Source organism: Sarcophilus harrisii, chromosome 4 (assembly GCF_902635505.1).
Source record: "Sarcophilus harrisii chromosome 4, mSarHar1.11, whole genome shotgun sequence".
NCBI lineage: Eukaryota > Metazoa > Chordata > Mammalia > Dasyuromorphia > Dasyuridae > Sarcophilus > Sarcophilus harrisii.
In genome coordinates, this window is record NC_045429.1 from 456,371,248 (window position 1) to 456,393,859 (window position 22,612).

The following is a 22,612-nucleotide window of genomic DNA, read 5'->3' on the forward strand; positions in this document are numbered from 1 at the left end:
TGTGTGTGTGAGGTTTGGTGGAATGGGAATTATAATTTGAATACAACAAGAGTCTGGCAACATTTGGTTTAAAAGGAATTGCCCAGAGAGTAGGAGTAATAAGACTAGAAGTGGAAAGTTATTTTTCTTTCTTTTTTTTTTTTTTTTTTGGGGGGGGGGGGAGGTTTTGGAAAGCCATTTTTCAAAGGTGCTTTATCATTGTAGTAGTCACGTGAAATACATTATATAGGAGTTATTATTCACTTGTACTTATGAGAAAACTGGATCACAAGACTTTCACATCTCAGAATTATGTAGCTAATGAGCAGGTGATCCCAAGTCTAATCAGCCTTATTTCAGTGCTTTTTCCATTTAATTGCACTGCCTTTCTTTTATATTAAAGCATGTACTACAGGATAAAATGTACACCTGCGTAGAAATAAATCTTGGAATGTAATAAGAACAATAGAAAGCATTTGTGCGGACAAAGTAAAAAATAGTGATCTAATTGTAGAAACAGACATTGGACATCTGGGTATTATAGTGAATCGAATTCTGAACCTGGAATCAAGAAGCTCCATTTAAATGGCTTCCGATAATAATTGAATGATTCTGGACAAGTCACCTAATCCTGTTTGCCTCACTTTCCTCATTTGTTAAATTAGCTAGAGAAGGAAGTAGCAAATCACTCCAGTAATTTTTGCAAAGAAAATTCCAAATGAATTAGAACATGAAGAATTGGACACGACTGATACCACTGAACAAAACTATGAGCTGCTCAGAAAGTTGCTATCTTCATGTAGGCTACAAAACTGGAAAATAAGCAAGCTTTAGAATGAATGGTTTCATTTATCTAAAATCTGGTAGAGTTTTGACTTACTGACATTTGCTTTCTTAGAAACTAGAGGAAGCAAAAACAACCTGTTATATTCTGAATTTTGTTACGATCAAAGAGGGAAAATGATTTGGAATTTATAAGAATCTTAGGAGAAAGTGACCAATTATAGAGAAGGGAATACTGGTTGTACTTAAACATGTTCTCCAGATGTTTAAAAAAAAAAAACTTTTTTTAAAGTTAGGATTAATTAATTTTGATAGGGATTCCAAAAGCTTTTTTTTGGGGGGGGGGCAGAATTTCTGCCTAAAAGAGCACAAATATACTTGATAAAGTTAAGACTATATGTATATGGGGAATGACAGGGGAAGGACATTGGAAAACCCAAGTGCCTGAGCTGAGATCATAAGAAGGAAACTGGCCTCTTAGCAAAGATGGAAGACTCAGGGCAGAGAAATAAGGACAAGTGTGGAGCCATTATCCCTGTGCTGTCCTATGGCAATAGTGTCACTCTAGAATTAGGTAATTTTTAGGATACAGGAACAAAAACAAGAGTTTGAATCAGCAAGAAGATCTAGAGACAGGTCTGTTGTTTATGTGGAAAGGCTGATATATGTTAGAAACATAATTATTTGACTCTTACTAAATCAAAATCATCAGACTTGAGGGAAGGCAGATATTTCCTCTTTTTCAAGTAGGTGAGCAGATAGTAAGGGAGTGTCTGTTTACTTAGATAGGTTAGCACCATTCCTAGATCTCTGAGGAGTCATGGGGAAATAAAGTACTAGTTGAGCACTGTAAGGCAAAAAGATGGAGGTCAGCTTGACATCCATTTTCATGAAAATTTTGGAATGGATCCTGCAATGGACAATCTCTGGTCCCTTAGTACGAGCCTTAGGAAATAACATGAGTATCTAGCTTTGCATCATTCATGCCAAAGCAAATTAATTTACTTTTTTGCTGAAGTGATTATATTTGTAGAACAAAAGAATGCCATAGATACAGTTTGATTTTAAAGTCATGAACTCCCTTCTGCTATTCTTGAAGATAATATGGGGAAATGAAATTTGGATTATCGTGCATATGGGTTCATTTCTAGCTGTTTGAATATTTAAGAGGAAAACTTTAATAGATCATTGTTTTTCCAGAGTGACGGTTCTAGTGGCTTAAATGACCTCTCCTCATTTCTGATCTGTTGAACATTTTTATCAATGGCTTGGATAAAGTTGCTACCTTCTTTCCCTGTTGCACTTAACTAATGACAGCAAATCTGACAATTGTAGCTAATTCAAGAGATAGTAGTTCAGATATGCTCTGGAGCCTGAGGTACTTGAACAAATTCTTGAAATCAAAGTAGGTATAAATTTTAAACCTTGCACTTGATTTGCATATACAGAACGGAAAGTTGTTTTATCATGTAGTTACAGCTTGGTATCTAGGAAGACTTAGTGGCTATTGACAACTAAAAGAAGGGCAGCTAAGAGGCATAGTGGATAGAGTGCTGGCCTTAGATTCAGGAGGACCTGACTTCAAGTTTGGCCTTAAGCACTTGACAGTTAACAGCTGTGAGATCTTGGGCAAGACTACCTTGTTAAAAAAAAAAAAAAAAAAAAAAAAAAAAAAAAAAAAAAAGAAAGAAAGTGAATAGAAACCCCTCTTTTTTGATGGCTAGGAGAATGTCTTGCTATAATGGCCACTTATTGTGTTTTTTGGTCTCTGCAGGTCGAGGCAGAGGTGAAGGTGGTTTTTACCAAAGAAGTTTTGACGAAATTGAGGGTGGCTTTGGGCGAGGTGGCGGTGGCCGAGAAATGCACCGATCACAGAGCTGGGAAGAAAGGTAACCCCTGCCTCAGTGGCCTCCGCAGCTTCAAACGTGGGCCCTGGGACCACTTCCCTTTCCTCTGTCTGGGGCAAGGCCACTCTACAAGTTGGATTAGCTCAATGGTCTGCGTAGCTGCCTGGGCTGAAAACGTGCTCATATTATGAGAGGAGAGATGAAATGAAACCCAGTGGAAGAATATCCCTGATAAACAATATTCTTGTGCACTTTACATATATGTTCTCAGCAAGACTGTCCATACTTTGTCAGTAGCTTGTTGAATCTCTGAGCAATGTGGGTGCTCCTTCCATCTGTATAGATTGCACCCTATCTAGGGGTTTATATCTGTGCAGCCCTTGTCAATGTCCTCATGTAAATTTTCTATAGGGTGTCCTAACAATGGATTAGGGACTTTCCTCATTTTCTTCTGATATTGTGAATGGGGATTTACCATTGCTTATCCTTTGTTCTTGCTGTTCCATGACTGGCAGAAGTGCTTTTTCTGCTGTATACATATCCTTTTAAAATGTTTTGTTGATATTCTTACCTTTTTTAAAAAGTTGCTTATTCCCAGTGGTTTTCTTCTTTCCCATTCCCCTAGTTTTTTTTCTATTTTTTTTTAAACAAATAAGTATATTCAAGAAAAACAGAGCAATACATTGGCCTTGTCTGAAAATGTCTGTGTTGTCTACCTGCCGTCTGCCTAAAGCTAGAGACATTCTTCACCATTGGTCCTCTGAAGAAACAATTGTTCACTCAATTAATTTGAGTTCTGATGTCTTTCAGTGTTCTTTTCCTTTATGTTATCATATACATAAATATATGTACATATTTATATTTCCTTTATATGTATCACTGTAGAAATTATTTTCCTGATTCTGTTCACTTCACTCTGTGAGAATTTATACCAGCCTTAGCTAGTTTCTCTAAATTCTTTAATTTAGAAAATTTCTTATGAAATAATAATATTCCATTTAATTCAAATGTCATGCTTATATCCTTCATTCAGTTTTTTATATTATAATCTACTTAGATATAGCATATATGATCTGCTTCTCCAAATCCATAGAATTTAATGGAGCATGGCCCTAATTGTCCACATGAGATGGTCTAAATGAATGCAGAAAGCTTGTTGTCCAGACTGTCATTACACTCGGATGGATAGTGGATAGTCACACCGCTCCACCAGTACATATGTCTTGGACTGTGTGTGAAACAGTAGTGAATTGGGTTCATCACTGATTCGTGGGAGGGAAACAGCCTCTTGCCTTTAAGAAGATACCTGCTGTTTTTCATAACCCATGGTTTTCCCTGAAACGAAGACTGCCCTAGTCTCTGTAGAATCAGTTTTCAGTCATTCAATGTCTCTCAGGATAGCTAATCTAACCTGTAGTAAAATGCTGACTGGGATTAAAGGTGAATTTGAACAGCTAAATATTTGTCCTTTCAGATTGCTCAATGAGACTTTTTAGCAAATCTTAGCCCTCTTTTTGGTTGTTAGTCCTAAGCTAAGAAGAAAGTATACCAAAACCGGAGTGAAATGATCAAAGTCCTTGTTCAAAAGTTTATTTCTGTTTTTCTAGGGGAGACAGACGGTTTGAAAAACCAGGGCGAAAAGATTCAGGTAAGGTGTTTGTTTGGAAGTTTGAATTATGACTTTGCATTCTCTAATTGCTTATTTTCAGTTTTGAGGTATACTAGGATATAAGGAATTAAGGCAGTTCTCTTAGAGTTGCCTTCTGTTCCCTACATGTGGGATATGGTAGATGCCTAATTAGAGGCATGGCAAGGTTTTCATCATGGGTATTTGACTCTTATCTGCATCCCAGGCTGATCTGAATCACTTTGTGGGAAAAGATGATTGGGGCAGGAAGCAGACTGTAGGTTGTAATGGCAGAAAATTTGGAGGTTTAAGTTTTTTCCATTTGGAAAGCCTTGCTTTAGATTACTTGGCAAATGTGCAGCACATTTTCAATTTCCAATTAGAAAAGGGATAACAATTATGGATTTGGAGTATGGCCCAGAGTTCAGGACAGGGAGTTTGCTGAGAGCTTTTTTGCAAAACGAAGTCTTAGGAATGATTCCAAATACTGCTGTGAAAGAAAAGGCATTGTGGTAGAATACACTGAAGGCTGGATTTAGAGTGAGAATAGACCTGAGTTTAAATCTTACCCTTCACCCTTACTAGCTTGTAACTTGGGGAAGTCATTTTGCCTCTTTTTCTTCGATTGTAAAGTGAAATTGGTAATGCTCATAATACTCCTAGATGGGTGTGGAGATGAGTTCAAATCTGGCCTGATTAACTGATAAGATAATGAAATACCATTCATATTGTTCCACATGATTTACAGATGCTACTAAAGTGATTAACAAGTTATAGCCACCACTTTAAGTATCAAATAAAATATGGGGAAAAGCCTGTAGTTTTTGATGAGTTAAATAATTCATGGAAAACCATGTGTGTGGATTACAGTTATATTGTATTAATCCCATGAGGGTCATTTTCCACATAAAGTATATTAAGGGTGTATTCAGTTAAAAAAAAAAAATGCTTTCCCTGCTGGGTCTTTCCTTTTAGATACAGCAAGAGGTCTAAGTTTACAGGTAGCTTCATTACAATACTGATGTTTGGAAACTTATTGAGTTATTAAAATTGGGAAGGAAGTCCTCCCAGAATGTATTAGGTTTTCGAGTGAATTTTTTTGGGGAAAATAAAAGCTCATCTACCTGATAGTTGTTTAAGACTGTGGTTGTACAACTCAGATTTAGACGTAGCAGCGATTTTCAAGTTAACTCATGTTAACCTATGGGGAAACTATAGTCCAGAGAGCTCTGATGTCTGGGAGTAGGTAAGAAGCAGGAAGCCCCCGAGTAGACTATGGACCCTCTTGTTCTCTGACTTTCAATCTGGCTGACTTCCCCTTCTCTAAATCTTGCTACGTTAAAGAATAAGACTACTGCAAGTTCCTGTTAGCTGTCACTATGTTTGGGCCTATTACTGTGGAGGCTGGGAGTGAGCAATTGCAATCTACAGTAAGTGGGGAGACTGAAGGCAATCTAATGTATACAAATCTTTCTGTGATGTGGAGCAGAGACTAAAATTGCTTCCACAAAAATTATATTAAGAACTCATGGAATGAGTACTAGACTACATTCTATACCAAGTTTCCTGGTTGATACTAAATATTACACATATCAAGGAGTAAGGTGATAAGTAAATTTTGTAATGTGAGTATATCATTATAATTAACCCTTTTTTGATGTGAAGTACTGAGAAACTGAAAATGTTTTAGATGTTGCATGGTTACTATCAGAGGCAAGTTTTTTGGCTCATTCAGCTAAACATAAGGATATTGACCATCAGCCCCACTCTTAACCCTTCTTTATTCATAATGAATTCTGTAAGACACTTTCACAAAATCAGAAGGTACCTGAAGGGGAGGTTATGTGGAGTCCAAGTTATTCCTAAACAAGACTTCCCTATCTGTTCTGTCTGACACATGATTGATCACTTAGTTTTTACTGGGAGGGCTCCAGGCCACTCATTACTACCTGCTTGTGCAGCATACATTGAGGCAGTGCTGATGTTCCTTAAAAGTAATGTGTGATCCTGTTATCTTGCTCCTTCTTCCACATCCCCTCTCTCCCTAGTGTGCATTCTTTTGGGTCTGTTGCAAATTTTACCCTGGAAAAATGAGGATTGTGATCCTGGACTTAGTTATGGGTTGAGTATAAAGGAAATAATGTCAAAGAAAGTCTTTAGGGAGAAAGTGTTCAATGTAAGTCTCAAGGTACAGTTATTTTTTCATAACCCAAGTGCATCTGGTTTCTTATTTTCATTCAGTTGTTTTCGATTGTATTTGACTCTGTGACCCCATTTGGGTTGGGTTTTTTTTGTTTGTTTGTTTGGCAAAAATACTGCAATGATTTCCTTTTCCAGCTCATTTTACAATTAAGCAAACTGAAGCAAACAGAATAAAGTGACTTGCCCAAGGTCATGCAGGTAGTAAGTGTATAAAGGCCAGAGGAAGAGGAGTCTTCCTGACTTTTAAACCCAGCATTCTATTTCTGGGCTTCAAGCAGTATAAGTGCATCTTATGCTGCTTCCTATTTAGGTATTCCCTTTGGTCAGTTGTGGTCCAGTAATCTTGTATGAGGATGAAAACCTCTTGATGTACTATATCTTTAAAACAAAACACAGCAACAATAACAACAAAAACAAAAATAACTTTTTAGTGGCAGATAGTTATTAGGTTTTTAAAAAAGACCTTTTCTTTATGCCATTTTTATCCTTCACTAAAAAAAATACAACAAATATTATATTCATAGGTTTTTGCTTTAACTTGACATGTGTTATTTTAAATATGTCCTCTTTCTTTACTTGTTTATCACTAATGCACTATTCATCCTTCTCCATCTTCTTTTCCCATGTAAACCAAAGAGGGTGGGGGCTTCCAAATGAGGGGAAATTATAAATCCTTGTGAGAGTATGAACAGATAGAATTTGTGCATTTTCACTTTATAAGGGTCATAGTTTTCTGTTGAAAAGAAGTTTTAAAGTATATGCTCAAAAAAATTCTAAAAGGTTTTTGTCACTAGGCTAATTGAAGAATCCTCTTTGAGAATCCAGCTTGGGACAGATTTAGTGGAAAAGGAAGTAATGATCCAAGACATCATGACTTTATTAAGCATGGCACACTAATGTAAATTTTTAGATAGGGTTCCCAAATCAGTAAATCAGGGATATGCTATAGATGAAGTTTACCTGAATTTTAGCAAAGCTTTGATCAAGTTTTTTATGTTTACAGGAAAAAAGGGGAGAAAATTGCTAGATGATAGCACAGTTAGTTTTAGAATTAATTCTGTAGCTTGACCCAAAGCATTTAGATAAAGGCATGTAATGTAAAAGTAAGCCTTCAGTGAGTTGCCACAGGGATCTAGACTTGTCTCCATAACTTGGATAAAAGAAGAGATGTCTTCTTTGTTAAACTAGCAGATGGTGCAAAAGCTGGTAACATACAGACTAATTAGTCTGGATTCTAATTAGAATCCAGAAAGGTTTTGATAGGTTAGGACCAATTGGACCAAAATAAAGTAACATGAAATGATGTAGAAATAAAAACATGATATCAAAAAATCTTCACAAGAACACAGTGAACAAGACTCTGAAGAACATGGGATAGAATGATAGTGGACTGGCAGGTGGTACAATTCAACAGTGTCATGTGGCTGCCACAGAATATGGCCTTGGGCTGCATTGTGTTTTTTATCTTCCAAGAAGTATGGAGGTAATACTCCCCTTGCATTTTATTCTGGTCAAAACATGGTGGAATATTGTGTTCAGTTCTGGATACCATGTTTTAACAGACATTGATAGGTTGATGAGTTTCCTGAAATATTGTGCCATATGAGGTTAGGTTTAAAGGATGATTTTAGTAGGAGACCAGAAGTCTTAGGTTGGGGGAAGGAGAGTGGGGGGTAACTTTATTTGAAAGATTATCACCTGGAAAGGGATTCTTAATCTTGTTAGAGCAGAATCTTATGATAAAGATCCATTTAGGATCGATTATAAGAACTTTCTCCTTCCCCACTTTTCTGTCCTCTCCTCCTTCCCCCCATTCCTCTCCCTCCCATTTTTTTCCTCCCTCCTCCCTCTTTTCCTCCCTCTCTTCCTCCCTCTGTTTCTCCCTTCCTTCTTTCCTTTTCTTGTTTATTTTTTAGACAGTTTAAATTTTATTGTGTAAATCAATAAATTATTTTATTTTGTTTCACTTAAATTTGAACACTACTGTAAGACTAAAATGGGATCCGATTATGTCTAGCTGTCACAAGCTGTTCCCCTGCCATCTAGCTGTTCTCTTGTAAAGGTTCAAGTGCTTGTTTCAAATAGGGTGGTTATTGTATTAGCTTATGCTCTATTCTAAAAATTTCAGTCTTGAAAAATAGTTATGAGATTAACTATGTTAAATGGATTATCAATTAAAGTGTATTAGCATTGACTTACTTCCCTGACCCATATATATTATAGATGTTGGTGCTTTTAGCATAGAACAGCTGACCTGAGTGTGGCGTGAACAGCTAGCTAATCTTGCCTTGTCCCATTATTTCTCTAAGGCTCTGATAGTCCTTTGTGGACAATTCCCATGAAGGATATTCTATTTACCACACCTTGAATACTGGCAATCTAAAAGTGTAATGTTCTCTGAGAGCAGGTTTCTTGAGGGGCTTCTGGAGGCAGCCTTTGTTTCAGTTCAGTGTAATGTCCCCAAATGCAGCCAGGTATTAAAAGTCCAAATCCTTTGTCGTCTCCTTCAAAATCTTATCTCCTTCACTTGGGGGCTCAGCTAGTTTTTCTTAGAGGTCTTCTGTAGTCTTGGTTCCGAGAGCTGCCTTCTCTGACTTGTGAATCTCCCCGACTGAATCCTGAATCAGAAGGTGAATTCTGGTTGAGGCTCCTAGCTTATATATGTTCTCTTAAAGGTGTGAATCTTGTAGAACTCTAGTAAGTACTAATTAGGTACATGATTATTGTCTCTTATCAATTCCACTGACTTAGTATCTTGTAAGAATGCTAACATAAAAGTATGAAACTTTTAGAGTCCATGGCAAAAGCTCTTTTATCACTCTCCAAGAGAGGCTAACAGTCAGCTTATACTCATACTCTCCAGTTTGGCTGGTTGTAATAAACAACTTGTTATACAAAAGATAATCATATTCCTTCACAAGCTAATTGTACAATATTTCAGAGTCTGTACAGCAAAATAACGTTTTGGTCATGTATACTTATTGTGTATCTAATTTATATTTTTATATATTTAACATCTACTGGTCATCCTGCCATCTAGGGGAGGGGGTGGGGGGGTAAGAGGTGAGAAATTGGAACAAGAGGTTTGGCAATTGTTAATGCTGTAAAGGTACCCATGCATATATCCTGTAAATAAAAGGCTATTAAATTAAAAAAAAAAAAAAGATAATCATAAATGATTAGTAAGCTTCCTTATCATAGTAAGCAGTAAATGGAAAACCAGGAAAGTCATACAGATTAGAGTAGGTGAAAGGCTATTTGAGTGGACAAATTCTGGCTCAATATGGGATAGAATGATCTCACCAGGGAAGTATATCCTTGGCAATCTAGAGTTGCAGGCACTGAGAATCCAGGGACATATTGTGGGGTAGCTCCTTCGTGAGCTTTTCTTCACCATTCCAAAGGTACTCAGTGTTGTAGGATTACTAGTTTTTCATATCTTCTTCCCTGTTCCTTCAATGCAAATATGCAAACACCATAGGTTGTGGTCCCTCAGCAAACTGTTCCAGACTTTGGTGGAAGTCAGGTTAGTTAGTATCTTGAGAAAAAGAATGACTTTTCTGTTTTATCTCTGAAAGTATTTACTGTGAATCAGATCCAAGTGAGGTTTACAAATGGATTCTCCTAATTGCTAAAATTATCTCAAAGGGAAGGCTGTATAATATGACAATGTAACATACACAATGCTCACAGAGTACAGGTTGTATGCTCTGCCTTGTCTTTTATCAGAAATTATGAAAATTGAGTTGGCACATCACAGAGTCATAGAATGATAGAAGAAACTTTAGAAATCATCTTGTATCTGGTTCAACTCCATCCTTTTTATGGATGAGAAAAATGGACTCATAGTCACATGGCAGAATTGGAACTGAAACATAGGTCTCTTTATTTTTTCTCTTAATGCTTTTTCTAATCTGAGTCATGAAAAAAACACCACTGCCTTTTATTTATTTAATTTTTTGCTGAGGCAGTTGGGGTTAAGTGACCCCAGGGTCACACACAGCTAGGAAGTATTGTGTGTCCAAGGCCAGATTTGAACTCAGATCCTTCTGACTTTAGGGCTGGTGGCTCTATCCACTGCGTCACCTAGCTGCTTCATCACTGTAATCTGTTTTAAGGCAGCAGTGTGTTATAGAGGCTGAATTTGGAGTCACAAGACTTGGATTTATATCCTGTAGTTTTCTCATCTGTAGAATAAAGGGGGTTGGATTGGAGGAGCTCCTGAGATCTGTCCATTCCAACTCTTCATGTATGCTAACAACTTAACTAGATAGAAGCAACTATGGCCAAGTGAGAGTTCAGTACTATGTAGTTAATAGCTTTTCTAACACTGTCCAATAATAGAAGAAATTCCAAACTTGGTGAACTCCTTCTCCTAGATTGTCTTCAAACAGTCATGAAAGGACACTTGGCAGTCAGGTTTTAGAGACAATTCTTTTTCAGATAGTTTGGACTGGGTCGCCAATTTTGTGTTTTTTTCTGATACTTTTCATGGATCTACATTGTACCTCTAATTAGTTTATTCCTTTCTACATTAATGTAGTTTGTAAGATTTTGATATCCTTGTCTAATACCAAGTTAATACATCATTGGAAAGAACTCACAGAGATATGCTTGAAAGTAAGGAATCCATTCACAAAGAGGATTAAAATATAGTTATCATAGAATAATAGAGTTAGAAAGAATCTCGAATATCATCTGGTCCAACCTGTTACTGCTCTTTTCTGTTTTCAGAAAAATCTTTGTGCTTTGAATTTAGAAGAGGAAATTTTGTTCTTAATTCTTTGATATACAAATATTCAAGCTAGATTACTTCCTTGCCAGTCTCTGTTCAATGTTTAATTGTTGTTTGTGTGTTTGAATCCTTAAATTCTTGAAGAGTCTTCCTGGTTATGTTTCCTATTAAGTTAGAGTATGGAGTCATTTGTATGTTTTCCTTAAAATGAAAATGATGTCATTTTAAGTTTGAGAAATTGAATTTGACTTTTTCAAGACAGTGCTCGTAAGGTCGTTGAAGGAGTGAAGTTTTGGAACCAGAGAATCTATGTTTGAATCTTTACTACTGGTTCCCTTTGTGGCTTGGAGTATATTGGTTAACTTTTCTCTGCCTTTGTTTGTTCATCTGCCAAAGGAAGTGGTTGGACTAGATAGACATAAGTCTCTACAGTTCTTACCAGTTAAGTCAGTGAAATCTTACTCCTAAAAAAAAATTGTTTGTTATATATTTTTTTTTAAAGTTTCTTAAGTTACATGGACTTGCCTTCTATGTTTTATAATCTCTATAGGAAAAAAAATATATAGTAACTCTTCTATTAAAAAAAATGCAGTGTTAAAATATAGACTGTAGTTAGGTATTTTAAATACTGTACATAAATATGTGGGCTTATATATTTTTAGAAAATCAAAAGTATTACCTTATATTCTTTGTTTTTTATGACCCTTAAAATCCTTTTTTTGTGGCCCTAAAACTGGTTCATTTTTATATAGCATGGTCAGAGAAATATTATTCTATGAAAAGATACAAAGCACATATATCATTATTTCTTACATCAAAATAAATCATTTCCTACTAACTTAAAAAACAGTCCCCACAGAGTCTTTTTTTTTTTTTCCTTTTACTAAAGTTTTTTGATTTAGGTCTGATTTGCTTTCATAAGAATTTTTTAAACACTTAAAATCTCATGTCTTTGTGAATTTCATTATTAGTTCTTAAAAATTAAGGCCAATACTTAATACTTCATTGCTTCTGAAAAGTGTGATAATTTGTATAAAATACTTAATTATATCCAAGGAGAATTTACATTGCATGGAATTACTTCAAATTGGAATTTTATATATTAATTTAATTCACAGATTTAAATTGCTTTGAGTGAGTTTTTGTTTTGAGATCACATTTTTTAATTCATTGACTTTTACAAAAAATGTCAAATCATATTTAAATGTCATCAGTAATGAAGTCTGTATAATTTTTCTTTCAGTCACTGTAACTGATCACCTTAGTGAAATCATCTGGTAGAAAACTTTGCAAGATGCTATGTTTTCAGAATGTCTGCATTTAATTCATCCACTAGTCTCACATGTGATCATATATCATGTTTTGCATGCCATGATGTAATTGAAGAAAAAGATAATGGAATAGCGATGATGAGGGGAAAAGCAACTAGTTAAGTAGTTTAATATATTTTTTAAATGTATCCACGTTTTGAATCTATTCAGCTACCCCAGTCTCAGAGATCTGAAAATTATCAATGTGTTGTCCATTAATATGGATTCCTATGTCAGTCCTTTTTGAGCTCTTAGGATCTGCAGCTGTTGGAAATTCAGGGATAGTTTTGTCAAAATTCTCCATTTTGATAATATATTCACCGTTAGAATCTCGAGTAATTATAGAGGCAAAATAATGATTCAGCATAATCTCTGATGGTAGGTAGGATGTCCTCCTATGGTATGGTTCTCCTGTGACCTCTTGAATAGCTGAGATGAAAACAACTAATTCAAAATGGCCAGGATCTTCATGCTGGAGGAAAGCAGCTAGAGGACTCGACGGTGTAATGGAGTGATAGTAGGTCAGTGGAAAGATAAATAATGGGCATTCTGTGGAATTGATACTGTCAAGATGGAAGTCCACACTGGTCTGGTAGAGTTGATCATTTTCTCGTTCCTCGTAGAGAATGGCAGAGACGTGGACGTTGGTGAGTGGTCTAGGTTGAACGTTGGCCACTTGGAAGATAAGATTTGGTATACCACCTATGTGGGCTACTACTGCCAAGTCAGTAAATCGGATGGAGTAAATTCCATTCTTTGGGCGGGCGATCTTTGCCACAAAGGCACCTAGATTAGAAAGAGTTGATTTTGTTACAGACTTATTTATAACTAATAGTAACCAAATTATATGAAATAGTGTAGTGTTATATTTTGGGTAACATTTCTAAGACTAGGTTAGATACAAAAATGCTTATATTTTAGATATGATTTTTAAAGTTAGCTGGTTAAATTCTTTGTTTTAGGTATCGTTTTTTAGAATAGATTAGGAGCTAGTATCTAAGTGTCACATACTGTCTTAGAATTGTTTGGCTAAGTTCTTTAGGGAATGTAAACTTTTAGATAAGACATGAAAACTGTGTATTAGTAGTGCATGTTGGGACAAAACTTTTCAAAGGAAAAAAATGTGTTCTTGGTATATGTGTTTTTCCCATAGATCTTTAAAATATGCATAAAATTGCTTTCATTTAGTGGGAATGGGAAAATTCCTTTTTTTTTAGTTAGATTTTGGGGTGGTGGTGGTGGTGATCACTGATTCATCAGTATAGTGACCATCTCTCTTCACTGTAGTCTTAGAGAATTACTGAAACGTTGACAAGTTAAATGATTTGACCAAGATCACACAACTGGGACTGTCTGTACTACATTATTATTCTACATCTTTTTTTGATTGCAGCCTCAAATAGTCAGATTTCTTTTTTTTTTTTAGAATGTGCCCCAATTGTTAAAAACTTTTGCTGAGTATATACCTACCAGTGTGTACATTTATTTACTTATAAATTATACTTGTACTACAATATAAGCAATTATGTATTGTTATAAAACTTAACCCCAAGTGGAATTTTTCTTTTGCTGAGGCAATTGGGGTTCAGTGATTTGCCCAGGGTCACACAGCTAGAAAGTGTTATGTGTCTGAGGCCAGATTTGAACTCGGGTCCTCATGAGTTCAGGACTGGTGCTCTATCGACTGCGCCATCTAGCTGCCCCCCAAGTGGACTTTTAAAAATATGATGTCGTATTTTATCTTAGAATCATAGGGAGCCTCTGGGGTTTTGAGAATAGTAGTGATATGATCCAGTCTGTGCTTTAGGAAAATCATTTTGTCAGCTATGGGGAAGATGAATTAGAGAGGAGAAAGACATCAGATAGACCAATTAGGAGACCATTATATTAGCTTGGGCAGGATGTGATAAGGTGTAAACTAGAGTGAACTCTGGATCAGTAGAAAAAGACACCAGGTACTATTAATGGAGAGATAGAATTGACAAGATTTGGCAACTTTTGCCAATGCCAGGTGTCCGGGAGGATGTGAAACTTGGGAGAGCCTGTGTGACTGGGAATATTGTTGTGCCCTTAATGGTAGCCAGGAAGTTTGGAAGAAAAAAGGGTTTGGCTCTTGCTATAGTCTAAAGGTAGTCTTGGGGATGGAGACAAGGATAGAATTTCCTATGCCCTGACAGTCAACACTTCATGGCATATCGGGATGATCCTTTTGGAAGTATTTTGTATAGCAGAGGAATTGATGGGAATAAGGGCAAATATGGTTATATTGTACAAGAGTTCTCCTAACTGGTTACACATCCCACTTTGTACACCCTAGTTTGAAGACCATTGCATTTTACAAACTATCCTTAGGAAACTGTTGGTTTGTTCCTATCTCTCTGTTTTGGACTGGTAGGGTCAAGAGGAGGAGGGTACATGGTAAAGGGAAATGCACTTTGTTAGCTGCCAGACCCTTAAAGCTGAAATAGAAGCTGTTCTAAGTTAAGGATATGTTGTATTGGAAATAGTACAGGTTTTGGAGGAATCTTGTCTGCCATCATTGGCATTTGTATCAAGTTCTATTGATACTTTTTAAGTATTTGTTGCTTTTGAATGAACTCGGCATACATTATCACATCTGAAAGGCAACATGTGAAAACATATATTTTTGAGCTTATATTAATTTGAAGACTTTTCAAGTCTTTGTCACCACTTTATTTCAGTAGGTACATTTATTGCCTCCTAGGTGCCAAAGGAAAGCATGGAGATGATTAGCCAGAGATCACAGCAGGGCTATGACCTGGATTCATTTTTCCTGATTCTTTACCCAGTGTTTCTTTGAGGGACTCAGAAAATGCTTTAGAAAAGAAAAATGACTTAAAAACCAGGTTTAAAAAAGTGTTAGTCTTGTTAAGGGCTTCCACCTTACCTGAGAGACTTTCCCAAAGAGTTTTTAATAGGTCTGTGACATGATTTTGCAACCTAGTTTCTAGTGGATTTTTATCTAGAGTGTGTGCTGCATTTAGTCCATTTCTATGTAATCCTAACTCTAGTACTATGTCTTCAGTGGGGGGGGGAGGGGGGAGTCTGTAAATATTGCTTGAGATGATGAAATGAGAGGGAACTGTGGACTTAATTGGAGAAAAAAATTAATTTTTGCTTACATTAAGATGCAGAAGGCATATTTCATAATTTGGAAGTTATGTCTTCCCAAGTAGAAATGTATCTCATTATGGGATCCTGGATTTCTGTGACTTAGATGGAAATCCTCCTCCTTAGCTGCTATATTGCTTGCTCTCTTATAGACCCTTCACTCCTTCAAGCTAGAGGAAATGTTGGAAATAACACAAAGTAATTTTTCCTGTAGATACGAAGACAAAGGTTATTTGACTTTCTTGAAAAGGTTGTGGAATTCCTGTGGAGTTTGATAAGTGTAAGGATTTACTAGCAAAGCAGGATGAGAATTTTTCAGGATGAGAATTTCTGATGAGGCCATTTTTAGCATGGAATTATTACTGTTTCTCTCAATTGGGAGTAGGAAAGGAAACTTTTTTTCTCCCTGTCCCCTGGAAACTGCTGTCTTAATGAGAACACATCTCAGAAGTTAATCTTTCTCTGTTACATGAATTTCTTAGCCTTCCAAAATTCATAATCACATTTTGAGAGAACAAAGACACATTACCTGTGATAAAGGACTCCAGCATGAGTCCCGAGAGCATTTGGGCAGCTAGTAAGGTAATGGAAGCTAGACACTCGCCACTGGGGTACATGGTACCATAGCCAATCGTGAGCTGTGTCTCCAGTGAGAAGGAAAATGCAGTTTTGAAGCTGGTGACATATCTTACACAGACAGTATGGTTTTGGGGAGGGTTGTCATGGTCTATCCAAAGATCGCCATTCACTTCAGCTAAAATGTACCAGAAGACCGCGAAGACGAGCCATTGAATCACAAAAGATGCGGGATAGACCACCAACATCCACCGCCATTTTAGGTCTATTAGGATTCCCCACAGATTGGCTAGACGGGTGTGACAAATTCTCGAGGACCTGCTTATCTTCATGGTGCTGTGGCCATCTTTGGTAACCATCCTCTTACGTTTCTGAGTCAGGACTGGAGCCATGCACTCGTTGGCCCTTATGCTCTGAAATCAGAAGGACCTGTTGGTAGCTGATGGGTAGACAACCGCCTTGCACTAACATAGAAAGGCAATGGCTAAAAGTGATCGCCTCCCCCTCAAAACTTGACAGTATTTATCTATACCATTCAGTTAACTTGTCATGCATTTCCCACAATGTCTTTTGCATAACAGGTATTTATTTAATATTGATTAGGTTACTTTTCCTATAGTTGGCAAAAGACTGAGACTAGAAAGAAATAACTAATGAATTAAGACTATTATTTACTTTATATTATTTAGATGTCAGAAGCTGGAATTTCTTGGAATTTCTAGTTACTACACAGTATCATTTTTTTTTTTCTATCACATCTACACTCTGTAAGTAGCTTTCCTGTACAATTAACATAAACTCATGTTTATGCCAAGTTTTTAGATGGTTTTACCCTAGAGACAGAAGGGTTACATAACAGCACATGTAACAATGGAGCATAACAAGCCTCCTTCCATCTGTTCATTCATTGTGTAGTGGGAACAGCACTAAAGAGCTGCCATTTGATCTGAAATCTTATCCTTCCTTTCCTTGAACTGAGAAAGTGTGTGATCCTGAGCAAGTCACTTCCTCATGTTGGGTCTGAGTTGCCTACTCTTAGTAAGGGATTAAAAGCTTCTAAAGCTTTTCTGGTACTAACATTTTGTCATTTTAGAATGACCACGGTTCTCTCCCCTTCTCCCTTTCATTCAGGAAATTCCAGGACCTCCAGGTCAAATAAAGATTCCTTTTGGCTTTTAAAGCCCTTCACAACCTCATTTCCTCCTATCTTTGCAGTCTTTGTACCCTTTCCTCCCCACAAGGAGAGTGGGATCCAAGGACACCATCAATCCTTGTTGAAGGGGCTTTGTTTTTTTGCCCCAGGTGGGTCACTGGCTGTTCCTCTGATGCCCAGAACCCTTTTTCTCCCTGTCTCCTTATCCCTGATGCCCTTAGTGCCCCAGATAAAATGCCACCTGCTCCAAGATCCCCTTAATGCCGGCCAGCCTTCTTTGCTTGTTTGGACAGAGCTGTCGGCAGGCTGTCTTTCCTGTTGGGCTCCGAGCTCCCTGAGGGCAAAGTCGGCTTAATCTTGGCCTCTTTTTCTGTGCCTTGTGCTTCACACAGTGTCTGCTCCTAGTGTGCCCCTAATAAGGAGTTGCCTGTGGACTAACTAACTGCAGTTACTGGGCTGGAGTCATTTTCCAGTAGAAAGACATAGGAGTGATCTCAAGAGGTGCATGTCTCAGGGGCTATTTGTCCATTCCCCCCCCAATGTCACTCCAGTCCTCAGTAGTCCTAGAATAGACACGGCTCTTTTTGTTTTGTCTTGTTCTCTCCAGCACTTCATACGTTGCAGACCCTTCATAAATGCTTGTTTATGACTGAAGGGTGGAGTGTGAGCTTGGATTGGTTCTAATTTATAGAATCTCTTTATATGAAGGGGGAAATAAAAGAACTATAGTCTAGAAACTTTTTGTATGTTTTTCTGTACAAGTGTTATTTTTAAAAAGTAACACATTTCAAAAGTTAAGTAAAATGAATAGTCGGTTTTGTAAGGATGGTAAGATACCATGTAATAAAAGTGAGAGTTTGAACAATTTAATTGCAAGTTTTCACTGGGAGTTTGTTTCACCTGCACTCCTCCTCCTGTGGCTCAGGTCCTCCTTTGGTATACTAAGGGGCTTATGCAAACAGCAAATGAACTGATTACTTTTTCCCTTAAAAGAATATATCCAAACAGCAGGAGCCCATTGGTTATGGTTTCCATATAGAAACCTTTTCATTATTTCTACATCTTTTACTTGGAATGAGTTTGCTTAAGAAGGATCCTAGTAGATACATGCAGTATGGAAACGCTGTTCTTGTGGCCTTTTAGGATGCTTTTAATACCCATTGGCCTGACTTGAAGAGTCAAAAAGTAGGTTTTTGGGCAGATCACAGCTGGTCATTAGATGATTAGTTATTCAGTCCCCTTTTCTGACATAAATGGTCTTTTTGTCATTTTTATTCTGAAACCTTATTTCTTTCTATTGAACCATTGAATTTGAATCCTCAATTTAAAATGTTTCAGAAACATTTAAAAGGAAAAAAAGAGCATCCTTGTTTTCCAGTTTTCCTCATAAGTTTACTTAGGGTTAACTGATCCCTTAAACTTCACATTTATACTTTTTTTGGTCAGTCAATGTTGATTGACTTGCCCAGGGTCATACAGCTAGTACAAGTCAAATGTCTGAGGTTGTCTTTGAATTGAGGTCCTCCTGATTCTGGGGTTGGTGCTGTATCCACTGTACCACTCAGCTACCTGACTTTTATGTATTTCTAATGCTAAATTGTCCTTAACACAGTTGAATTGATGTCCTAAAAATAAGTCTTTGAAGTGTAAAGAAGATTGCAAATGAAATAATTTGTTGTTAGGTACTCAGAGCCTTAACATAAAAGTGTTTATAAATATCTATCATATCATTTGTGATATTGTTCCCTTTGCATAACTATTTAATGACTGATTTTGTTTAGGCACAGTGTTTTAATAGACGTAATTTAATAGACATAAGTCTGTTATATATTATATATATATATATATGTCACCATTTTTATGGAAGTTCAAGAGACTGCTGCAAATGTAGCATATGATTTTAGTAAGCATAATTTCATTAGATTTTGCCCTGGCCCTTTAGTTTGTAAACTCTGTTCTGTTTTACTTAAATTGGAATTTTTCTCCACAAGAACCATAGTTAGTTAATTTCACACTTAGATCTCCTTGGTTTACAAATGTGCACCATAAGCCAGTTAAGTACTTCCTGTGCGCAAAGAGCATTAGGAGAGATCCAGTGTTTACTTAATAAAGACTCAGTCCCTGATCGTCTGGAACTTAAGTGCCCGGACTGATGTGAGACACATGCATGCATATATATATATATGAGATGTGACTAGCAGAAACAGCATCATCTATGAACTAAAGTTATGTGTAACTTAAGGAGCTTGTCTACCTGCTGGGTATCTCGCTCACCCTGTAGAGCTTGGAGGGCCAGCTTCAGTATTAGTTGATCACCCTGTTCTTTTGATTCCTGATAGCTCAAGCATTTTATCCTGCTTAGTTTAATTTCTCTGTTTTTTAGCCCCTTTTCTTGCAAACATCTCCTAATCACTCAATGTATTTAAAACAGAGTTGCTTCTACTTGAATTTTAATTGTCACCTCCTCCCCTACCTCAGCATATGTCTTCTTGCTCTTGACCCCTACCATCCGACTCCCCTCTCTTCTCTCTCTTTTGCTTCTCATGGTTTAAATATTTCATTTTCACGATAAAGACTTTGTGTTATGTTGTGTTCTAGGAGTCCCTTTCATTTGTGAAAACTCCAGCACTTGAGGTTGTGGCCTTCAGTGTTGCTGTGGTATAACCCTGCATAGGACCTGCGTATTCAGTAGCCCCAGATTGTTCAGGAGGAATTGAGCAGGATTTAGGTTATAACAATAGTAATAATAGTGAATATGTGGAAGACAGGTTAAAGTTGGCAAAGTGATTTCATCCTCATAATACCTCCAGGGAAGTCGAGTAGTAATTACCCCTCTGAAGTTACATTTCAAGAAAATGAGGCAGACTTGTTTATGCTCACAAAGTTAGAAAGTGGTCGAGTCCCAGGATTCCTCTTACTCAGGTATTCTGGCTCTGAGTCAAGCATTCTGTTGACTGGACCACATTCTCTAGGATTTTTTTCTATTGTAACTCAATGTGATATGTTCATGTCCCATAAGCCCATATGCTGCTTTTCCATATTTTGCATATTTCATTCACTATTTTGAAATTTACGTCTAGCAGTCGGCATGTATAGTTTTTAATCACCAACCAGTACTTCAGGGAAAAGAATTATTTCTTGCTTTTCCTATTACTACTTGTTTTGTGCTATCTGTAGAGTACTTCATCTTTTAGGGGATCTATTCACGAAATTAGATTTTGCTTGAATAAGTAAGGATGAATGAATATGATATAGATGTTATTACTAACTTGTTCTTAGATGATTTCCATAAACTTAAATTGCGTAATGAAAAAAAAAAAATTACCTTAAGGGAGAGTTTTAGAGAATTTTATCTAATGAGAGCAAGATTTCTTGCTCTCTTTTTCTCTCTCACACACACAGACATGTTGCCACTTTGATGAGTTTAAAGAAAAAAGTCTAATAGACCTTTCTTAAAGTTCAGAGATTACCCCTTTTAAATCTCTGCCATAGTTTAAAATAATTCACACACCATAGGAAAGACAAACCATAACTGTAAATGTCATCTCAATTAATCAGTTATTTACATTTGCTACTGGCTCAGTACAATTAAGATTTTATTAAGTATTACTATTTATATTTATTATTTATTGAGTATATACTATTCTTTTTATGTAATTGACAAATTTATAAAATAAGCCCATTCAGACCATATAAGCTTTATGTTCTTTTTACCTCTTTAATAGGAATAATTGTTTTTATTCCAATCTTAAACATCAGCTTAAATAGTGATTTAGAATTGGGCTATAGGGAAGGAGGGAGGGGGGGAGAATGCGTGTGTGGGGGAAGGGGGGGCAGGGAGAGAGAGGGAGATTGAGTGTGTATCCATTATTGAAAATAACAGCTATGACAACATTTAAATCCTTTAATGTTAGATTCTCTAGTACCCATTTTAGGAGTTTTTTTCTCATAATTTATCCCTACTGGAGTAAAAAGCAAAGCATGATCTTTTAAAAAAATCTTTGGAATTCCTTCCAGAGACGCATTCTATTCTCCAAGTGAAGTTTATGAATCATAATCAGATACAGGCATGTATTCAGTGAGGTGATGAGAAATTCCAGTAATATTTTCAACTGGTCTGTCCCATTTCTAATATTTCAAAAGAAATAGCCTAATTTCCTCCTTTCTGTTTAGTTAAGTTTTCATAGATTTACCCATATTGGATATAACTAATTGTGACCATAACCTTTCTATCTACCCTACCCCCCTCCCCCAAAATTAATAGTTTTTAATAGATGAATACTTACCAATGATTTTGAAGCTTTGGCTAATGTGCAAAGGTAGGTCTTTAGGGAATCTAGGAGGGATGTATCACCTTAGGCAGACAGTCCTATCTACAAGTCTAGTTTTCAAGTCTAGGACTCTCTTGTTGAACTGGGTTTACAGTTCACATTCCTCTGTTTATAATGCAGTGAGGGCTGGTTTCCTCTGAAGCTGATGTGATTGGTCACTTAGTCTGCAGGGGGGCCAATTAGCTCTGATCATGTGGAAAAGAATGCTGGTTTATTAGGAGGTCTTTCTTTACCCAACACAAACCTTAGCAGCTCTAGAGAAATCCTCCAAAGCTGACTTGGAGAAGGGGTGCATTTTTTTCTCTAATCAGAATCCGACTTTAGTAAGTTTGTATAATCTTACTTAAGATTTTGGAGGTCCAAAGGGATAAAATTCTTTACAACTTTCCATTTCGTCTTCTCTTTTATTGTAGGTTTAAAGCATAAGATAATTCTACTAATAAAAACTCCTTTTTTCCTGTCAATTTAGATAAGGTTTCTTTTGGAGAAGAATGGTAGGATCAGAGATCTGAAAGAGACTTTTGAGTCTAGCTTCCTCATTTACAGATGAGAAAATCACTATTCAGAATGACACAGTTGTGATAAAGCCAGAACTAGAATATAGGGTTAGAAATAGACCAAGATATTAATCCCTCTCTTTGTCAGATACCATTCCCATTTAGAATAGCTATTACAGGTTCCAGTATTGTACTGCTAGCAATATATCATTGGGGAAAGCACATTTATAGTTCATTGTAGTAGTAATATCTAGGGCCTTGCCTTTTCAGTGATTTCTTTGTAGAACTGAAGAATTCAGTTTTAAAAGCAGCTTTGGGGGTATTTAAGGGAATTTTGCTTTGGTGGCAAATATATTAAATCTCAGTAAATTAAGGTAAATGGAGCACAGACAATTCAGCTCAGTGCTGTAGTAGTGTTTAGCTGGACATTTTCTGTGTTC

At 36.6% G+C, this 22,612-nt stretch overlaps 2 protein-coding genes across 3 annotated transcripts in view; one reads left to right on the forward strand and one right to left on the reverse strand.

Annotated features, from left to right (window-relative positions):
• GIGYF2 (GRB10 interacting GYF protein 2) overlaps window positions 1–22,612 on the forward strand; it is a 95,895-nt gene that overhangs the window by 18,156 nt on the left and 55,127 nt on the right. Inside the window, exons 5-6 of one of the 2 annotated variants that reach the window (XM_031968171.1) lie at window positions 2,537–2,651; window positions 4,217–4,257. The exons of the other annotated variant lie outside the window; for it this stretch is intronic. Coding sequence (XP_031824031.1) covers window positions 2,537–2,651; window positions 4,217–4,257 — 156 coding nt within the window. The remainder of the gene's footprint in view (window positions 1–2,536; window positions 2,652–4,216; window positions 4,258–22,612) is intronic. 2 annotated transcript variants of the gene reach the window in all.
• Window positions 12,555–21,688, reverse strand: KCNJ13 (potassium inwardly rectifying channel subfamily J member 13). Its single transcript, XM_012549900.3, has 3 exons — window positions 21,631–21,688; window positions 16,145–16,604; window positions 12,555–13,269 (listed from the first exon to the last, which is right to left on the reverse strand). Exons 2-3 carry the CDS (start codon window positions 16,581–16,583, stop codon window positions 12,647–12,649), a joined length of 1,062 nt encoding a protein of 353 aa, XP_012405354.3. The 5' UTR covers window positions 16,584–16,604; window positions 21,631–21,688; the 3' UTR covers window positions 12,555–12,646.